General features: G+C 35.8%; 2 protein-coding genes and 1 non-coding gene across 3 annotated transcripts; 2 read left to right on the top strand and 1 right to left on the bottom strand.

Annotated features, from left to right (window-relative positions):
* The first annotated feature begins 1,875 nt into the window (after nt 1–1,875).
* LOC102590597 (transcription factor GTE6-like) lies at nt 1,876–14,150 on the top strand. The gene is made up of 9 exons (XM_006341238.2): nt 1,876–2,113; nt 2,645–2,761; nt 8,031–8,246; nt 8,346–8,423; nt 8,729–8,953; nt 9,094–9,192; nt 9,350–9,408; nt 13,413–13,563; nt 13,656–14,150. The coding sequence occupies exons 2-9, from the start codon at nt 2,645–2,647 to the stop codon at nt 13,860–13,862; spliced, it is 1,152 nt and encodes a 383-aa protein (XP_006341300.1). The 5' UTR covers nt 1,876–2,113; the 3' UTR covers nt 13,863–14,150.
* A 4,333-nt stretch (nt 14,151–18,483) lies between these two features.
* LOC107059526 (zinc finger MYM-type protein 1-like) lies at nt 18,484–19,197 on the bottom strand. The gene has a single exon (XM_015306099.1). It carries the CDS (start codon nt 19,195–19,197, stop codon nt 18,484–18,486), a length of 714 nt encoding a protein of 237 aa, XP_015161585.1.
* A 1,807-nt stretch (nt 19,198–21,004) lies between these two features.
* Nucleotides 21,005–21,076, top strand: TRNAH-GUG (transfer RNA histidine(anticodon GUG)). The gene has a single exon. It is a non-coding gene; the product is annotated as a tRNA-His (tRNA).
* The last annotated feature ends 462 nt before the right edge of the window (nt 21,077–21,538 follow it).

Here is a 21,538-nt window from a genome sequence, read left to right as displayed (position 1 = left end):
ACGGTCCGTCAATCAATCGACGGTCCGTCGATTGGGTCCGTAGGTCAAGTCTGCCCGACAGGGCTTCACTAAAACGAGCATAACCTTTTATTCGGAGGTCGGAATTAAGCAAAGTCGGTGGCGTTGGAAAGATAATTCAATTATCTATCATATCATAGGTCATGGGACACACAATTCCTTTTGTGCTAAAAGTTATGACCATCTGAAGTTGACCCATCAATAATTTTCAGCTAACTGGCTGCTGACCCTCATCTACGGTTAGACCTACGGACCGTGGGTCTGTCTGTGAGTCGGGACTTAGCCAATTTTCTGAGCTGGTTTGGGGAGGGGTTGCAGTGGTGAACCACGGACCACCAGCACGGGCCGTGGTCTGACCTACGGTCCGTGGATGGCAACCGTGGGTTGCACCTGCAACTTCTCAAAATCTGCATTTTGGTCTGTTTCGAATACGGGGTGTTACATTTGGCTATCCAACATGCCTACTCAGTGGCTCCTAATTGTCAAATTCTTGGAAGATTACATTTCTATCCTTTCTTGTAAAGTGGTGAAATGGATTTTTCCTCCTGAAGGTCATTTTAAATGCAACACTGATGGATCTTGCATAGATCAACTACACCTCAGTTCAACGGCATTTAGTGTGAGAAACAGCAATGGAGACTTGGTCTATGCAGAGACAGAAAATGTGGAGTTATGCAGTATTTTAGAAGCAGAGGTAGGAGCCTTTAAAGAAGGATTACAATATTGCGTTAATAACAACCTCATGCCTCTAATCATTGATACATACTCTCTTATTCTGAAGAAAATCATTGATGAAATATGGGAATACCATGGAGCATATCAGTGGACATAAGGTGCATCAAGAAGATGTTGAAGAATAAGGATGTGGTGGTGATTCATATTTTTAGAGAGGGGAACTGTGTAGCAGATTGTTTAACTAACCATGTTTTTAGTTTTGCAGGTACAACAATGATCAATTCTTATCTAACACTGAACTACCAACACAAGCACGAAAATTGTTACAGATAGATAAGCAGGGTATTCCTAATATCAGAATCGGAAAATGCCAAAACGGAAACTTCAACAATCAATGAAGCATAGAAGAGTGTATGATAACAAATGACTAGTTCATATAAAAACATGCTTGAATATAATAGTTGCAACTCATAGCTACTGAAAAATGTAATTAGAATATTTGTTTACAAGATCAAAATGGAGAGGTTACCTGATATACACGAGATTTGAGGCAGTGGCATCAGCTCTTCAGAGTTCAACCTACACAAATTGGGGGTTTATCAGTTACATCTCTCAAAATTGATTGAGCCAAATGTGTGCTTCAGTCTTGGGGATTACCTTGATTGGATATGTCGGAAGAAGGATATGAGCTGAAAGAGTCTTCATAGGGTTGGATCCACGACATTTGTGAGAATTTTTGAATGCCCAAGTGGATACCGCCCAAGCTCATGACTTTTTTATCGCCCTTTCATCAAAGAAAACCATCGGAGAAGCTCGATGTCGGTCGAAGAGGAAGCGGATCAGCTGTAACTAGCATCGAAGGAGAAGACTTTCCATTTCTAGTTTACTTTGTCAATACAAGATGTGGTATTATGTATTTGGGCTTGGGTCACTATTGAGCCCAAGCCATCAGATTTTTTGAATAAATGGGCTTGTCCCACACTTTACATTTAAAAAAAAAAAAAACTACATCAAAGGAGAATTGGAGAAGTAATGTTAAAGAGAGAAAAATAAGAAGGTAATACCAATTTTCGGACATTACTTTTGCTCACTGGGCCTTTATCTTGTTATGTTATTTTTAATTTGTGCAATAAAATAATTTTAAATAAATTAAGAAAATACATTGTAGTTTATGTTTTTTTAGAGAGAGATATAAATGGAAGCAGAGGGCGTATATATAAATGGGGGGAGACAACTTTTTCAATTAGAAATGTGGTAATTGTTCCCTATGAAAATTGGGAAGTTTTGAAAGGTTAGGGGGTCAAAGTAGAAGATGAAGAGAATAATATTTTTATTTGTCTGAGAGAAAGCAACTACTACTACAGTGCGGCCGGCGCCGTAATCTCCTCCATCCAGTCGACGGTTACCATATATTTTAACGGTACAGTTGTTCTATTCCTCAAATTGATTTAACAACTCCATGACTCATGATCGTCTTTCAAATGCAACTGCTTAGCGTCTGTTTTGGTTAAGTTGCTGTGCTTCCATTTTTATTCCATATTCGGATTGAAGATTGATTGATTCCGCTGCTATACTACCTAAACTTGGATCCAAGGGAGTAGCAAATTATGTACACACTATTGATTTCTGTGAATTAGCTTGCTTCATGTATCTGCAACCTTAACTACTAAATGTGTTCAAGTTTCTGATATTTATTGGATAACCCTGGTGTCGTCTACATTAATGATAGATGGGAGGAAATCAGCTAGTGTTTTTTTGTCACACGTGATGGTCTCAACCCACTTCATTGACCACTAGGCCACACACTAGGGTGCTGAGCTTCTAAGAATCTTATTGCTATTATTGCCCATTAGCTCAATGCACTGGCGAGTTAGTTGTGATGTTCCTACTAATCAAAAAAAGTTAGTTGTGATATTCTTGATAAACTGTAATTTGCTTGTTTTCTTATCAGATGGAATGTGCGGGTGCATCCAATTTGGACTTAGAAAATGTAGGACCACGAGTTAATGGTGGGGAAGTGGATGGTTTTAGATGCAGTGTTGATGAGCTACTCATGAAAATTGACAAGGTACATTTCTTGAATAAAAGTGAGAATCTCTACCTTATGCGATTCTCGATTCTGTCTATTCCGTCCCTTTTTCTGTGCAGGATACATATTGTAATCCCGGATTAGTATCTTTTACTTTTTAGTTAGTTTCGTGTAGTATCGGAGAGGTTGTTGCTCCACTTTCCATTCTCCTTATCTGTCAACAATTATGCGTCCTGCTGTGAATTCTTTGGGCATGGTAGCAGGGAATGTGTTGACTCTGTGTAAAATTCCCACTTCTCAGCTTATCAACTCACTAATATGCTGGTCATCCATACTCTAGTATCTACTGACGGAGTATCATACTTATTGACAGTGCCTTCATCAAGGGCCTGATTTGCCAAAGCATCAACCAACTTGTTTCCTTCTCTCATGATGTGTATATGTGATCTGCATAAAGCTATTGATTTCTCTAATTTCTAGAGAGAAGGTTGCATATACCTCTCAACTTTGCAATTTAAAGCGGATATACCCCTCATTAAAAAAGTGGTGCATATATACCCTCGCCATTTAACAAATGTGTAGATATACCTTCACCGTTTAACAAATGGTGCATCCCTTTTTGATAACAAACTAAATTAAGGAAACCCTAACACTGTTTTTTTAATTTCAAAAAGTCACATGGCTTTAAAATATTATTTCTCCCATTTTCTTTACCCCTTCAGACTCGATCCAACTAAAAAAACCCAGCTCCTCTCTCACTCAGACCGGACCGAAACCCATTTTATTACTGAGTAGAAGAGGGATTCGTTTTTTTCCATTTGAGTGGGGTCTGGGTTGGGTAAAAGAATGGGTGAGGTGATTTTTAAAGCCATGTGACATTTTTGGAATTACAAAACCAGTTTTAGGATATATTGATTTAGTAAATATAGGTTTGTTAACAAAAGGGGTAAATATGCACCATTTGTTAGACGATGGGGTATATGTGCACCAACTTTTAATGAGGGGTATATCCTCTCTAAATCGCAAGGTTGAGGGGTATATTTGCCCCCTTTCCCTTTCTTTTATCCGTATAGCAATGTTCCATGGTGTTCCCATCCTTTTGCCAGTATCTTTTGTATTAATTTGAATCAGTCTGTATGATGATGTGATCTAGCTGTTTGCTAGAGCGATATTTGATAACTTCCACTATTGCCATTACTTCAGTGTTTGTTGTGTGCCCTATCTCTTTTGCTTGTGCATATACAAAATTACCTTCTGAATTCCTCACATAAAATCCATATGCATTTCTTCTTGGATTCCCTCTTGAAGCTCCATTAGTGTTGCCTATAATCCATCCTGTTGGAGGGAGTTTCCAGTTTCCACAACACCTCAGTGACTTTCACTTTAGGCTTGCATCTCTCTAACTTCTGAATCAAAGCAGACCATCTGTTTGGTATTTGCTTGATGGATGGATTCCTGAACTGTGTTAATCTTTGTATTGTTTCATAGACCTGGTAAATGCATCTGCCAACTGATCTCTGTTCTTCATGTTTTATAGCATTTCTCCTCTTCCAAAGTTCCCAAATGATTACAGCAGGTACAACTTGAAAAATTAGTTTAAGCTCATTTGTTACATGGGCTTGCCATCATTTCAGTATGATTTGCTGTAATTGTAGTCCATTTCACATTGATACCTACAAAAGAACAAAAATAGGACCAAGTCCTCTTAGCAGAAATTGATGTGGCAAATAGATGTTGTATTGTTTCCTTCTGAGAACTTGTACAACACCAACATCTAATACTATATTGTATCTCATCCTTCTCAGTACATCATCAAGTGGTAACATGTATTTCTAACACCCCTATATAAAGAATGAGGTTTTGAAAGGAAGCCCTTTGATCCACATATATTTGTGTATCTCCATTTTCTGTTCTCTAAGCCTTAGATATTCTCAATCAGACTTCACTGAGAATTCCCCTTTTGTGGCCTGTAAACACCAAGGTGTATCCATATCTTTCTCTAAGCATGGGGGCTTTATAGTATTTGTGATGTGCTGCACTATATCCTCTGGTAGAAATTCTGCCAGCTTGTCGTTATTCCATCTTCCACTGTTCATCACCTCATAAACTTCTGTATGCTCTCATCAAAGTAGTCACCAGATGTAGCGTAATATAGTTCACCCAGACCTGTCCAATTATCAAACCAGAAATGTGTATTCATCTTTGTTTGCCACCAAAACTGATGTTCAACTAACTCTTGCCTGTAATATCTTCTTGCATGTCTGGGATCCATATTTCCATTGTGCCGCTACTGCATTCACCTTTTTGCAGTACTTGTTACTTGGTCCTTGATAAAAAAAAATGATGACTTAGTCCTAAAATTCCATCAAAATTTGCAGTATAAAGCCATAGAAACATCATGTAGAGATCAAAAACCTACCCCCCTCATCCAGCACTGGTAAACATAAGTGTGGCCATTATGCCCATTGTCTACTCTTCCTCCTATATTGTTACTCCAAAAAAATTTGCATACATTTTATGCATTTGGTTTATAATACATTCAGGAGGGTTCACCACTGTTAACATGTGAATAGACATACTCGGGAGGACATGTTTAATCAAGACCACCCTTCCGCAAAAGATAACATTTTCCCCTTCCAAGATTGAAGCCTATTTGTGATCTACACCAAAATAGCATTATAAGAGTCCTTTCTTCTTCTGTTATAGTAGATTGGACACCCTAAATATGTAAAAGTGGAATCCCTTTTTTTTTTGACAAAAGTACTGTTAAAAGTGGAATCCCTTCTTCTATTCCAGTAGTTAGTAGTTACCTACACAGTGATACTTATATCTCTTGTTACATTATGCTGCATATACGCTGAGCTCTTTTCTTTGTTATTCTTTTTGGCTAGAAGGCTTTTCATTGTTCCTCAATACCACCCTGATTAATTGTAATGTAAAAGGTTAGTTGAGGAGAATATAATCATTTCATCTCTATATCCCAAATGATTCACTTTGGACTCCATCTAGGCATGCATTATCCTCTAAATTGTGGTACCTAGTGCAGAGCATTTTAGTTTCTTGTTAGCAATTCAACTGCCAAAATAAACAAAGTAGGTGATAGTGAATCCCCTGTTTCACCCCTCTTGAAGATTGGAAGAAACCATGTTGTCGTCCTTTGATCAGAATTGAATTTCAGAATTGAATAGCAGTTGTTACTAATGATTCTGAAAATCATATCAATCAGTCTTTCCAAAAAAAACTGTCACGACCCAAAACCGGGTCATGATGATGCCTACCATAAACCCGCAAGCCAAAACCCAACTACAAGCGATAAGTTAAAACTAGCAACCAACCAGGTAAAACAAGCTACCTTTGGAGGGCATTTGGTCTTCCAAACTAGCTTCCAGGGCCATAATTCTTTCTCTTTCTGTAGTGTGTTGAGCTCCCAATAGCTTGATTCCACTGTGAACTCCCCCTTACTGTGTAGTTACCATCTATGTCTGTCCTGTCTCATAGATAGAGCTGGATGTGAATTTAGAACTTCCAGTAGGTTGGCAACTTCTCCTATTTCCCATTCATTCATTGCTCTTCTAAATAAGAGGTCCCAACCATATTGACTCCAAACTTGGGATACCTTGGCATTCCTCTGCAAACTTAAGGTATAAAGATGCGGGAAGGCATTTCTAAGACTGTCTTCTCCAATCCACACCTCATTCCAGAAGTCGGTTTTTAATCCATTACCAACAGTGATTGAGATGTGGTTGAAATGGGGCCATAGACTTCTAATGGTTTTCTAGACACTACACCCTATGGTGCCCACAACCTCCTCAGTTGTCCACTGAGTGAGTAAACCATACCTTCCTGCTATAGATCTTCTCCAGATGGTTCCTTCTTCTGAGCAAAACCTCCAGAGCCATTTTTGTAAAAGAGAAACATTTTGTTTGCTGTGATTCTTCAAGCTAAGAACCCCCTTCTGAGAAATGAGTGCTCAAACCATATTCACATTCTTGCTCTTGAGTTATCTTTTTCAATAATTCCAGATGCTAGAAATGACCGCTCAAGTTGGAAAAAAAAACATTTTAGTTCTTTCCTCCCACCGTCTTTGTCTATTGTTAGGGGTGATGTGTGCTTTTATTATGCATAGTACGGATGTGCAAGGTACATATTCTCCATCAGTTAGTCAAGAACCAGGTGGTTTAGGAAGTCTGGGGTTACTTACAACCTCATCATTTTCCTTGCCAGAATATTTTAGCATGACAAGGAACTATATAGTTTTGGAAGCAGGTCAAGTTTTCATTTACATTTCTTAAGCCATTTGGTTTTGAAATGTGTTAAGCCAACAATATCCTAATTGGTTTTCATCTTTGGCAATTTTTGTGTTGCGAATAGACCTCACGAGGAAAGACTGTCAACACTTCTGTAGATATGCAGTCTAATGAACTTTGTGATGTACTCACCATGTGTTGCAGTTGTCCATCTATTTTTCTAGGTGATGATATTTGATATGTACTCTGTCTTCTCAATCTTCTGAAGATGTCTTGGTTGAACTTTCAAGTACATCCTTGTTGAAAGTTGAAACAGAATTCCCTGATAGCTGATCTCTTCAATATTCAGAATTTGAGATAATCTTGTGAACAATAAGTTGGATGTGGACAACATAGCATTAAAAAAGGTTTAGTTTTTCCTTGTTCTTAGTTAGTTGGAGCTAGTGATAGGATGATAGAAATTATTATCACGTTTGATAGCACCACACTATAGTCACAGATCCATATTATTCTGCGGATACCATAGTAGACTTTCTAATTTTCCAATATTTGCACCGTGGTCTGAATGAAAAAGAGAAGACTATATGCTGAGATTCTAAATTAACCTTTAAACCCGAAGTGTTCATGCACATTTTAAGACCTGCTTTTTTGGAATGTGCATTCATTTCTTTAATATTGGTTTATATTGTTGATGCACATAAGTGGTACTTAACTAGGAGTTATAGCCCATGAAATCCCTCTGTTCATGTTCTTAGTTAAAACACATTCTAATTAAGTCCAATATTTGCTTAACTTTGACTTTCATGAATTTCAAATTCATACTTTTTGAAAACCATGTCTACTGAAAGTCATAGTTGTGCTATCCCCTTGGGTAATCTTTCTGCACTGCTACAATTTAGGTTTGTTCAAAATCCCTGCAACTTCTAGTCACTCATTGGTGCATTAACAGGTTTTGCTTCCTGTATAAAAACAATTTCAACTACTAATTACTTCATCAAAAAAAAACAAAACAATTTCCATAATTTTTCATGTGAGTTAACTGCGTGATGCTGTACTTTCAGCTTGAACAAAGAGTGAATGAAGTTGAGAAGTTCTACTTGAATACAAGTATAAAGCAACCAACCACCTCAAAGAATGCTTCTTCAGGGAAACACAAAGACAAGGATAAACATGTTCCTGGCTTTAAGAAGCTACAACAGGAAGCATCACGCAGAGAGGCTGCTGCAGCTAAGAGGATGCAGGAGCTTATGCGCCAGTTTGGCACAATATTGCGCCAGGCAATTCTTAATATTTGCAGTTCCAATTTTGTCGATAATTTTTGAATTCTTGATTGACCTCATAGTAATAGTATATTCTGTTTTTGATGTGCATGCCAGATCACTCAGCACAAATGGGCTTGGCCTTTTATGCAGCCCGTTGATGTTGCAGGACTTGGGTTGCATGACTATTATGAGGTAAAATATTTTGGTTCGTTTTCTTTTTTTCTGATACTTAAAAATCTTTTTTGATTCTTTTCTACATTATGATTTTCTTATTTTTGTGATACTTTTATATATCTGCTATCTGCTTGGCAATGTTTTGAAATTTAATGTGGGGTATTGGGGGAATTTCTTTCGGAGGTCTCAGATATGGTTCCGACTTATCCCACCTGTTTTCTTAGTCTGGAAATATCTCTATGAATTTCTGGATTCATTTCTGTCAAAAACGATGTTTCTGTTCAAGGTTCATTTATGCAGTTGAACTGATTTCTGTCTATCAGATTATTGACAGACCCATGGACTTTAGTACAATAAAGAACCAAATGGAGGCCATGGATGGCACCGGGTATAAGCATGTCAGAGAGATTAGTGCTGATGTTAGGCTGGTGTTCAAGAATGCAATGAAGTACAATGATGACAAGAGTGATGTTCATCTGATGGCGAAAACATTACTGGAAAAATTTGAGGAGAAATGGTTACAACTTCTGCCAAAAGTTAATGAGGAGGTAACTATTACTTTGGACATTTCTGGTCATTGGTATGGCTTCCGTAATTTCTTAATATAATGATGCTTGTGTTTCAATACTCCATATTTTTATCTGTAAATATTGCATAATCATCTCTTAAATCTTTCCATTTATTCCAGGAAAAAAGACGAGAAGAGGAGGAAGCTGAAGCCCAACTGAATATGCAGCTTGCTCAGGAGTCTGCTCATGCCAAACTAGCCAGGGATTTGTGTAACGAGGTAAAATCCAACCTACTCTTGAAGCTTAGCTTTTCTAAATATGATGGCTTAGTAATTCCCTCAAACAAGCTTTGATAATTCATAATGATATCCTCTTCCTCTCATTTAGAGCTTGATCTGCCCTATGGTGAGTCTGAAATTATGTAATTATTCGCAGCTTTATGAAGTTGACACACACGTGGAGGAACTCAGAGAGATGGTGGTCAGAAGATGCAGGTTTAGTTGAATTACTGATATTCAAATCTATAATTGCTACCTTTTATTTGCTCGATTTATTCTCTTTTTTACGATTGCTGCCTCCTGGCTTCTCTCTCCCAGGGTTTGAGGTTTTGTCTTGCATGACAGCTTCAAAAATTATGTCATGAAAATCTGGCAACCCAAAAAGAGAAAATCTGGTCAAATGTTTCTTACGTATAATTTCGATTTTTTTATGTCATGATATGATTAGGTGGCTTTTCCATTCAATATAAAATCTGATTAAGTAGATCTTTATATTTTTAATCCTTGTTGACATATACCAACTGATGTTGTTCCCATATATTCCAAACTAGATCATCTATGCCCGTGCTTACGCATGGACCCAACAATCTGGATTCAGTCAAAGTTATCTTCTGTCTATGAATATGTTCTTATATGCCTTTTTTCAATGATATTATGGGCGGGGAGGGAGAAAGGAGAAGGGGATGTGACACTACTACTCCCTCTGTCCCAATTTATATGACTCACTTTTCTTTTTAGTCAGTCCCATAAATAATGACACATTTCTATATTTAATAACAATTTAACTTTTAAATGTCCATTTTACCCTTAATGAAATGATTTATAGCGACAAAAACATTTATGACTTATTTTAGACCACAAGTTTCAAAAGTCTTTTTTTTTTCTTAAACTCACTGTCAAGTCAAACTAAGTCATAAACATTGGGACCGAGGGAGTAATAGTTAAGATGATGTTAATAAGTTTTGGTATTTCAGTTTGTTGCTCGATCAATATTAAACTTCTTTCAACCTTGCATATTATTGGCAAGGTTCATTCTTATTTATACTCACTATTATGGTATTTTGAAAAGTTGTTTTTCCCCATTAGTTTTATATTGTTTACTTGAGCATAGCTATATTCTACCGACACCATTTGTTATTTTGGAAGTTCTTCTTGTATTATACCTTTCTCCATAAATGACTTCAACTTTTATTCAATTATAGTCTCCAATTCTTGCACAAGGTAGAGGTAAGGTCTGCGTACACACCACCCTCCCTAGACCAACTTGTGGGATTACACTAGGTATGTTATTGTTTGTATAGTTATCAAATGTAATTTTCAATCTGCTTGTGGCAGCTTTCCTTACGAATTAGATATATTTTTCACGGTTAAAAGCATGTAGACAAACAACCATCAATAATCGTTACATTGTATACTGATTAATTATTGAAAAACTTGTTTGAGAAGCAGGGGGGGGGGGGGGGGGGGGGGGGGGGGGGGGGGGGGGGGGGGGGGGGGGGGGGGGGGGGGGGGGGGACTATTAAGAGTGACTCAAGGGTAAGGTTAGCACTGAACCTGTGGCCTCAATGGATATTCTTTCTCTCGGATCTGGTTTAAGTGATTGCAAATCAAACTCATCTATAAAACGCGAAGAATTGTCTCTAAAACTAGCACTTGGTTGAGAAGAATTATGTTTCGTCAAAAATCTATCCATTGCAAATCAGAAGAATCAACAACAAATTCTTACAAAAAAAAATATGCTTAAAAAGAACTTACCAATTTATGCAGAGATAATAGGAGTAGGACTTCAATTATGCAATGAAGAATACTTGTAAATTGCAAGTTGTAGATTTTCTAGCAGTCCTATATTTTGTTTAGAATTGTACTAGGGCTTTTATTTGTTTTTAATTTCAATTAAGAAAGGATGGGGTCAAGCAATAAAAGGGTGGTTAAGAAAGGGGGTGGGGCCAGATGAGGTGGCAAAAATGAGTTTTAATAAAAGCAATTTTAAAAAGGTTAACTCTAAAGAAAAAACTGATTAGAAAGTTAAAAAAACGTTACCTTTCGTGGGAATTGAACTCGCGCAGTCGCGGTTCGATATGGCGACTTCGACCAGTGCACCAAAGCGACTTTTGGGTATAAGGGTGCACAATCAAATATATTATCGTTTTATCAACTATCTATACATATATATACAAAATTTTCTTAAAAGTTACCAGGTGCACGTGGGTCCGCCTCTGTTGAGAAGCACTTTAGTTGAAATAAAGTTCCCTCAGTAATATTCATCTTTTAATTTCAAAGGAAATTCATGTCCAAAGACAATTACTTTAACTTCCAAATATTTTATTTTCAATTTCACACCTCTTTTTTTTTGTTTCAAACTCAATCAAATATTGTCTAAATACTTATAACAAATTACAATATTTTTTTTGTTAGATAATTAGAAAACAAAGTTAGCACACAAGTAGACATAAAATTAATAAAGAGTCAAGATAGTAATATGGCAAAACAATGTTGGGTAAATAAATAATGCTTTCATTAACTTAAGTACTTCAATATTTTTAGTTGGAAACGAGACAGATTATGGTCTAGCCAAATTGACTCTAGCTACAATTAGTTAGGATGACAAAACTGACTGTGAGTTGTCAGTTGAAAAGACAATGTGGTGGTAATTAATGATGTAAGCGAAAGGGTAAATCTGTCAAGTCATCCAAATATTTGTATCACAACAACAGTAAATTATTATTTAGGACATAATATTGCTCCATTTTAGTGCATTTATAGAGATATCCTCCGGGTCCACAGAAATTAACAGAAATACCAGATTGCGTACTGAAAAGATATTTCCGAAAATAAAAACAATCTTATGTTCTAGATAAGAGTCTCTTGAGCCAGCCATAGTTCTCAAAACCTTACAGTGCCATTGGTGAGAGGCTGAGAGCGTCGTGCAGAAGAAAAATCTTGGTAAAAGTCTTTCGGCTGAGGATCCAGGATACAATTTTTTATAGAACTCTATTGGGAGTAGCTATGTAATACTCTTCTTGCATTAGGACATGAGATTCTCATGCTTGGAAACCAATAAGAACCGTACCTGTCACATTTTTAAAATGTGGTTATTTTCCCTTGATATTTCAGTATTAGTGAGATGTGATCACCAAAAACTGGTTGCTATTCAGTGGGCCAAGTTGCTTTTACTCTGGACTAACCAAGTTGGAACTTCATTTGAAATCTTGAATTTTTCTGGGATATGCAAATATAGCAGCTCTTGAAAGTGGCAAATAGAAATGGATGTTATGCAATTTAGTCACCATGACATAGCTAACCCTATAAATACTCTCATTTCTCTGTTGCAGCAAAATTTTGATAAGTTCATTTCTCATTGATTTCGAGACCACACAATGTTGGCCAGCCTATTATGTGTGTTCAAGATCAAGGCAAACATGTCCTTTTTCTCCATTGCAGTATGATAATTCTTCCTTCTTTAGCCATCTAAATTGATCCCTTGACACCAGGGGCTTCTCTAGTGCCGATTCCTTTTCGCCTGTGTTGATCCACAAGTACTTTCATGGATTCCTGTGAGATGTGAAATGCAACAATTGTTTATCTCGATTTAAGCTGAAACTAATAAATTGGTATTAAATGTATTCAATTGGGTTTAAGTTGCTCTTCTGGGCGGCCAAGTGATTTTTTCTGTCTGCAAATAGTATAGTTCTCCTCGGTCAACTTGGATATGTTTCACTTGGTGCTAAGACTTTCTATAGACAGTTTTTGGCTTGCAACAGAATTTGCAGGTCAACGGCTTGAATGACTATGTTGAAGATGGGAGTTTGATGATTTGTTGGTTTTATCTTGTGTTAGTGCTGTTTCATATGTGAATCTAATTTCTATACTTAATTCCCTGGTAAAAAGTGCATCTCTCTTTCAATTTGAATGTAGGTTTAAATTCACCTTTCCAATATCAATTTCTTATTCCAGCATCTATATTTAATAAGCATTGGGTCGATCTTAGCAATTTATCCGTCTCTCTGACTTGGTGCTGGATGTGTGTTATACATAACCTCCGGACTAAAAAGAAGAAAGCTTCATCTTTTGGTGCATTGTCTGGAGAGCTCTCTTCATGCTTAAACCTTTTTCTGTGACCCTGCTACTGTAAACTTCATCTGATTCTAGTTTTTCTGTGGCACCAATGCTAATTCTGCTCATGTATGGCACCTATTCTAATTCTGAAATCATTACCTCAGGAAAATATCAATAGAGGAGAAGAGAAATCTAGGGATAGCTCTCACGAAGTTATCTCCTGATGATCTTAGTAAGGCACTGGAGATAGTAGCACAAAATAACCCACTATTTCCAGTTTCAGCAGAAGAGGTGGAACTTGACATTGATACCCAGGTTCTCATAAGACTTGAACATCTCCCCCATTCAAAAATTTATATATCACTTTTCAATAGTTTTATCAGTAGTTTATTTTGTGGTTTCTGTAGAGCGAATTGACACTGTGGAGGCTAAAATTCTTCGCCAAGGATGCATTAGAAGTTCATGGTAAGAGTTCAAGCAAAGGTGATAACAGTAACTCAGCCAATGTTGCTGCTACTAATCCTAATATTAGTGCTGCCTCCAGAAGAAAAAGGGAGATTTGTGATGCACTTGTGAAGAATGCCAAGAAACGAAATAAAAAACCCTCTAAATGAATTTTTTTATGAAACGGGCTGCAGTATAGGTGTTTAGTTCATGTGTATCATCATCAGAAGAAAAGGTTTATTTGTCTTATCGCATTCATTCTCAAATGAAAGAATGAATGAGACATTTGATACTAAAAGTTGACTATTTTTCAAGCACTGTAGGAGGAAATGAAATGATGTTGGTGTTCAATATTTCTGTGAATATGTGACTTCCATTCTGTCGTATTGGGCTTGCCCTCAGTGAAGCTATTTTACAAAGAGGACTTGTCTTTCTATTAGAGAATACACTGATATTCATAATTGTGCAAGAGAAAATAATTTATAATCTCCTAGGTCATTCAACCACCACCTTAAGATCTTTATTGGATGCTTAGATCATTTCATACGGTATCGGAGCTAAACTGTGGTGAGCTCACTTTTACAATGTTCCCTTTACATGTTTTATTCCTCTAAGCTTCCCCCTCAATTCAACCTATTAATTTGCTCTCTCTCTCTCTCTCTCTCCCTCTCTTTCCCTCTCTCGTCAAGTTTAATGTTCAACCATGATTTTGAAAAAAAAGATGCAACCTCATGAAATCCCAAGAGATGAGTCATATGTGTAGGAGGGTATTAAAGGATACCATTTTTTTTTCCACGTTGGTCGTATGTTATTTGATTGCAGGAATTCACAATGAATTCGAGGATGGAAGCACTGTTCAGGAGTTTCTCGAGAAAATAGTTAGTAAGGAAGAAGAATTAAGAGAGAAGAAAAGAGTTCTAGGAAGAGAAGAATTTTGTATTTTCATATGTGATTGTTCAATGAGTTAATTACAAGCTATATAGTAATTGAATTGAACTAAATTAAGCTCTTAAGCTAATAACACAATCAGTTACCAATTAACTGCTCCTAACTAACTTTCTGTAGCTAACTAACTATAAGAGATTCTTGACCTCAAGGATCTATAATTTTCCCACCTGCTCCGCCAAGGTTAAAGTCATTTTCATAGTATTCATGTGCCTGTTCGGAGCTATTGATACCTGCAAAAAGGTCATCCTTTCTGCCCAAAAGATGCAGTCCCTTCGACAGTCGGACTCGTGTTTCAGAATAAAGGGTACGGAGAGCAGAATAACATAAACAATTGATTGCCTCAATTCTTCATATTTCGCCCAAAAGATGTCGAACTTGTCTTTTCAAGTGAAGGCATAGAAAACTGTAACGGTAGAAATTGAGTGCATCCCTTCCCCTTGAGATCACTCTTGTTCTTAACAACGAAATATAAACTAGAAATTTGATAATTGGTGACTTCTAAATGTGCAACATTGTGCCAGTTCGCAAGGTACATCATATTGTCATACATTCTCATCCTCAACATTATTGTTTTCTTCGTTCCCAATCACATCCCAAGTTGCCAATGATAGAAAATCATCAATCCATACTTTTACTATTTCCTCTACAGTTAGTATTGGTTTTTCCTCTATTATTAGAAAGAGCAATTTCTCAATCTCTTAGCATTGACAAGTCTTCTTATTACTCTCCAAGTTTAACCAAAAACCATATGAAGTCATGATCTTTGAAAGAATTGTATCAAAACAAGCTTTCCACGAGAGCACTTCTTTCCAATCACTATCTAAGAATTTTTTTTATCCATATATAACACCTCAGAAATTGAAAAAGGGAAGAACTTCATGTTTTTGCTATTGGTTGTATCCTACGAAATCAGTCTATAGTTCATAGAAGTTTCTACGGGTCATAGATGACACTCGTAGGAATGAGGTTGAGATTAGGAAAAAATCAAGTTTATGAAGTTTGACCTACGAGTGAACAAGACGGGTCGTTGTTTGTACTACGGGTCGTAGATGAGTTTCGTAGAAGGGTCCCAGACTTAATGAAATTTTGATCTTGAACAATTCTACCAATTGGCTCTATGAGCCGTAGAAACTTCCGTTGTAGGAAGGTCTCGTGGAAAGTTATGTGAATTTGGATTTCTAAAGTTGGTTCTACGGTTGACCAGTACGGACGGTAGAAAGTTCTTTTACGTTCATTAACGCTTCAAGTCATTAGAGCAAGGTTCCAAGAGGAGAAAAGCTAGGGTTCAAGCATTCTTCGAGTTTCGTCGATTTCACTAAAGAACTTCGTTCTTCCAGGTATGTAAGACTATCATAGTGTTGGACTAGTTCGTCCTCACGCCCCCTACATCTACTTTCAAATCAGTAAAAGAATAATCTAAGGTTCTATACTTAGATTTGAGTATTCTTCAAATGAGTTGATATGGAGTTCTTGAGTTGTTGATTATTAAATTCCTATTTCTAATCATTGAATTGTCGTACATTTTGTATTGCCATTATTGAGTTGATTGTTTATGTCTATTTTTCAGCATGAACCCTATTTTTGAGTATTCATTGAATTCTTAATGAGAATCTTTTAAACAAAACATAATTGTTTAAACTGAGTTTTGAGGAAGTAATAAAGAGGAGTTTGAGAAAGAGTATAAGGGAACTAAGTATTTCCCAAATGTTTTGTTTTTTACATGAAGAAAAGGAGTACACTTTTTTTGAGAAAAGTTAAAAGAGTTTTCAAAAAGATTGAATACATAGCAGTTACCTCTTAAAGAGGCCCCTTTTGAGTAATTATCTCAATCCAGAATGTATTTTTACATTGAGCAAAGAGAAACCTTATTTTCTAAATGAGCAATGAGTTTCAGAGATATTTCAGAGCACTTACCTCTTTTTAGAGGATAGTTTGAACAATTATATCAAGTCAGAGAAAGAATATGTTTTTATACATTTGAGCAAATAGTATATAATATTGAGAGTAATATTGAACACCGATATGGGAGAGAGTTCAGACAACTCACAGTCCCCATAAACCATGTCTTGCCAACATGGGTACATGATCATACTTTTTAGATGAATCCTTAGTGCCTTTGGGCAAAGCTTAGTGAATCCACTTAATTGAGCGGTTCTATATCCTGACACGATATATGACAGTTCTGATAGTGTGGACAAGACGATGTATCATCACGTAGCTCATAGTGATGGTTGTCGGTTGAGAATCTCTCAGTAGAGTTAAAGTGTATTTTAAATATATCACTTATTATGTTGAAGTTCAGAGATGAGAAAGTATTTTGTAGAGTTAAGTGATTTCATTCCTTTAATTCTTTACATTCAGTTGAGTTTATGCTATATCTATTGCAGTCCTTTCATTCATTTATTTTGTCTCGGCTATATGACATATTCGTGCATTTAATGTACTGATGTCATTTGACCTGCATCTTTTATGATGCAAATACAGGTGTTCAGGATCATCAATAGGTGTTTCGTTGAGATCACTTTGCGCTTCAGATTTGGTGTGCCTCCTTGCTTTCCGGAGGATTTCATATTTATTTTCCTATTCTTGTTGAGTTGTCGTGGGTCTAGTCCCGATATCTATCCTAGTATTATAGGCTTCATAGATAGTTAGAGTTGAGGAGTTTCTCAATATTTCTCTTTTATTTTGAGATGTTTTGCAAACTGTTTTATTTATAACATTGAGTACTTCCCGTCTTTGAGTTAAGTCTATTTGAGATATATGAGTTAAGCTCTACATATAAAGCTTCTTTCTGTTTGAGTGAGTCTTCTGCTAAATAGTTAGACAAGCTAAGGGTTAGCTTGGGGATTAGAAATGGTTCTCGAGTGTCGGCCATGTCCAGGGTGTAGGCTCGGGGCGTGACACTCGGGATCTCTCAAAAATCAACCAAGACCTCACCTAGGACCAGTGGCGTACGCAGAATTTTTTGTAAGTGGTGTCGATATTTAAAAATAAATAAATAATAAATAATTGATATAAAAATATATTAAATTAATAAAAATTAATTAAAAATGTACTAATAAAATATAAATCAAGTAAACTACTACAACTGTCCTCGACGAGTTTCATATTTTGAAATGTATTCATAATAGCCTCATTGGGGATAGTAATAAATATTTCTTTCTCTATATAAGGCACCAAACAACCACTCAAAAATTCATCATCCATTCGATTTCGTAAATTAGTCTTAAGCAACTTCATCACCGAGAAAGCTCTTTTAACTGTAGCAGTAGCCACCGGTAAAAGTAAAGCAAATTTAACTAGTCAAAACACAAGAGGATAAGTTATGTGCTTCTTCATCTCTACGAGTATCTTGGAAAGATTAGAAAGTCCCTTAAGAACGAAGAACCTTTTATCATGATCTCTAACATCAACAATGTAATTTTCAAGCTGAAAGTGAAGGTCAACTATAGAGTATTTATCAAAATCATCAGGGTATAACTCAGCCAATCTCAATATCTTTTCCATCTCAAAGTTAGAAAAAGAATCAACTGGGTTCAAGCAATCAATTCCCAGAAGCAAATCAATTGTCACCTCATCAAAGCGATTATTGAGTTCCTGACATTGCCAATCAATAATTTTATAAAATACTTCAACTCGATAGTGATGTAAAATAGTATACTCAATAATTCTACGACGTGATTTTCCACGAATAACATAAAACTCATCAAATTTAGGTATCAAAATATCATATTTGATACAAAACTTAGATACCTCATTCAGAAGTGAATCCCAACCTTCATCTCGTAGTTGTTGCAATCGATTCTTTGTCACTCTAACGAGTAACATGGCATTTGCAATGTCTTACTCTTTCTTTTGAAAAGCAGCATTTAGATCATTTGTAATTGCTAAAACAATGCGCATGAAATGCAACATAAAGACAACATCAAATGTTAAACATTCTATAAGATATCCTTTTGCCCTACATTTCTCTTCAAAACGAGTATTAACAGCAATAGCATCAAGTACATCAATGATAGGACCAAACATGAGGATAAAATTGTTAAAAGATTTGTAATGAGATCCCCATCGAGTATCACCTGCTCTAGCAAGACCTAATTCTTGATTCAAGCCCTTACCAGTTTCAAGTTCACCTTTATGTAATGCCTTTTCAATTTCTTTTGCTTGAGCTTCGCGAAGTTCATCTCTACGCTTGAAAGAAACTCCCACCATATTTAGTATATCAAAAACCAATAATAAAAGTTCTTGCACTTCATCACATCTACTAGAAATCGCAACAAGAGTTAATTGAAGTTGATGAGCAAAACAATGAATAGAATGAGCACCTTTACTCTTTTGTTGCATCAATTTTTTTAGCCCATTTATATCACCTTGCATATTACTTGCTCCATCATAACATTGTCCACGTATATAAGATTGACTTAAAGAATGTTGAGCAAGTAAACCAATAATTTCATTCTTTAAAGACAAAGCAGTAGTATCACGAACATGAACAATACCAAGAAATCGTTCCATCACACTTCCCCTTCTATCAACATATCGTAAGACAATAGTCATTTTCTCCTTACATGAACTATCACGAGATTCATCAACTAAGATGAAAAAGTGATCATCATTTAAATCCTCAATTATACACTTAATTGTTTCAATCTTACATGCATTGATAATATCTTTTTGAATACGTGGAGAAGTTAGTTGATTATTCTTTGAAGCTTTTTTAAATGCATTGTCAATATTATGACATAGCTTCGCATACCAAGTAAGGAGCTCAATATAATTACCTCTATTAGAAGAGGATACATCTTCACGATGGCCCCGAAATGACAACCCTTGCTTCAAAAGATATCTTATCACATTAATTGCAGCTTCCAAACGAGTACGATATTCTAAATTTTGATGATCATATTGTTTAGCAAATGCACTTTGAATGGATTACTTTTGTCTCAATAAATCTTCACAATTTCATCTTGATTGATTATGAACACTGTTTGGCTTACCAATATGCACATCAAGGCTGCGATTCTTATTTCAACTTGTAAACCCTATGGTTGAAAATACATCGCCTCCTCCTTGATTAATGCTTTCATCTTGAAACAAATAACAATAGAGATAAAATGCTGCATCTTTTGTTACACTATACTCCATCTAATCATACTCATGAAACCATTCAGCATTAAAACGCGTAAGTCACCATAAAAATCCGACTGAGGAAATTGATGATTTTTTGGTTGAAAAGGACCATTTTGAAGATACATTCTTCTTACTGCATCACGCTCATTCGGATGATACTTTCAAATTGGTAACCTTTCTCCGGGTCAAATTTTAAGGAAGTTAAATCAACTCTTTCACTTTGTCGACCTTGTTCCTCATTACCATTTTCTTCTTCTAAGTTAAATTTTTTTTGAGGTGTTGAACTTGATTTTGAAAGATTGCAAGATACTTTAGAATAATATCTCTCCATTGAATTGGTCTGAATTACAAATTTAAATAAATTAGATAACACTAAACAATTTCAAGAAATTAAATCTATAAAAGTTGATATTTCAAGAAATTTCAATGAAAACTAAAAAGATGGGAGATAAAAAGAAAAGAGAACTTACAATTAAAGAAAAAACGACAGTAGCATCAAGCTATCAACGCAGACCGCAACAACACTTAAATTTGAAGGTTTCTTTTCAACTTAAATTTTACTTTATAACTTATTATTATATCCAATTCTGATTTGAATAAGTAATAAAATTTCTATAGTAGGTTATATGTAGTATTCTAGTTTAACTGGGTTGTTTTAGCCTAATTTGAGTAGGAATAGGGAGGTTGGAGGTTGGAGGTTGGAATCCTTCTTAAACGTTTCTCTTTTTCTCTGAAAAAATGCTCAAAAATTAAAAGCAAAAAACACACCTACTGAGATTCGAACTCGGGTATGTTGAATGACATGATAGCTTCGTTCGCGGCATGAACCAACGAGCCAAGGCGCTTCCTTGTTCAAGGAGTGTCATTTATAATATTTACAGTTTTGTTTTTATTTTTTCAAATATATATATATATATATATATATTTGCTGCCTGGATATAAACTTAAGCTTAGAAAAAAATAAAATATAATATACTTTCTTTCTTGTATTTTTTTTATCGTCGAATCTTATGTTAACTGAATCTTGATGTTTCATTCCTATTTCATGAAAAACAAAAAAATAAAATATCTTGTTATGATTTCTAACAATATTATTGCGAATAATAAAATATAAATTATTTCTTCACATACCATGGATAATCATCTAGCTGGATTTATTTCTTCCTAATTAGATTGGACTTATCACAGAAGATATTTATTTAAGATTATTAAACTTGACCATCTCAACAACAAAGTGGCTGTAGTTTAGTGGTAAGAATTCCACGTTGTGGCCGTGGAGACCTGGGCTCGAATCCCAGCAGCCACATTATACTTCTTTTTTTTTAATTTCATACCTTTTGTTTTCTCTTTCGAGCTTATTCGTTAACCTATATAGAGTTTTAAGACGGAATATAGATTTTTTTACACCATCAAGTTAAGTTGACTCGTAAAACATGATGTGTTCTTTTAAACTACATTGTCAGGTTATCGCGAAAAATGATAAATTTAATATCTTTCATATTCTAAGTAGAAGTTGCAAGTGTGACTATATAGAGTGATTCAATGGACAAGGTGTAATAGTTAAAAAGGCCCAACTATCAAGGTATTGTCTGCTTTGACTTGACATTTAAAGTCTCACATTTTTGTCTCCTTGGACTTTTACATAGAAAGACGTCTCAACAACAGATACTGAATTCAACTTTTTGTTGCTTATCATGATATTCAACCACTAGTGGTGTGTATACTCACCCTCCCTTCCCTTAGGGGCTCAGCGTTCTCGCTTCACTTT

Source organism: Solanum tuberosum, unplaced genomic scaffold (genome assembly GCF_000226075.1).
Source record: "Solanum tuberosum cultivar DM 1-3 516 R44 unplaced genomic scaffold, SolTub_3.0 scf00023, whole genome shotgun sequence".
Taxonomy (NCBI): Eukaryota; Viridiplantae; Streptophyta; class Magnoliopsida; order Solanales; family Solanaceae; genus Solanum; species Solanum tuberosum.
Note: the sequence above shows the minus strand (reverse complement) of the source record. Positions and strands in the feature narration are given on the sequence as shown.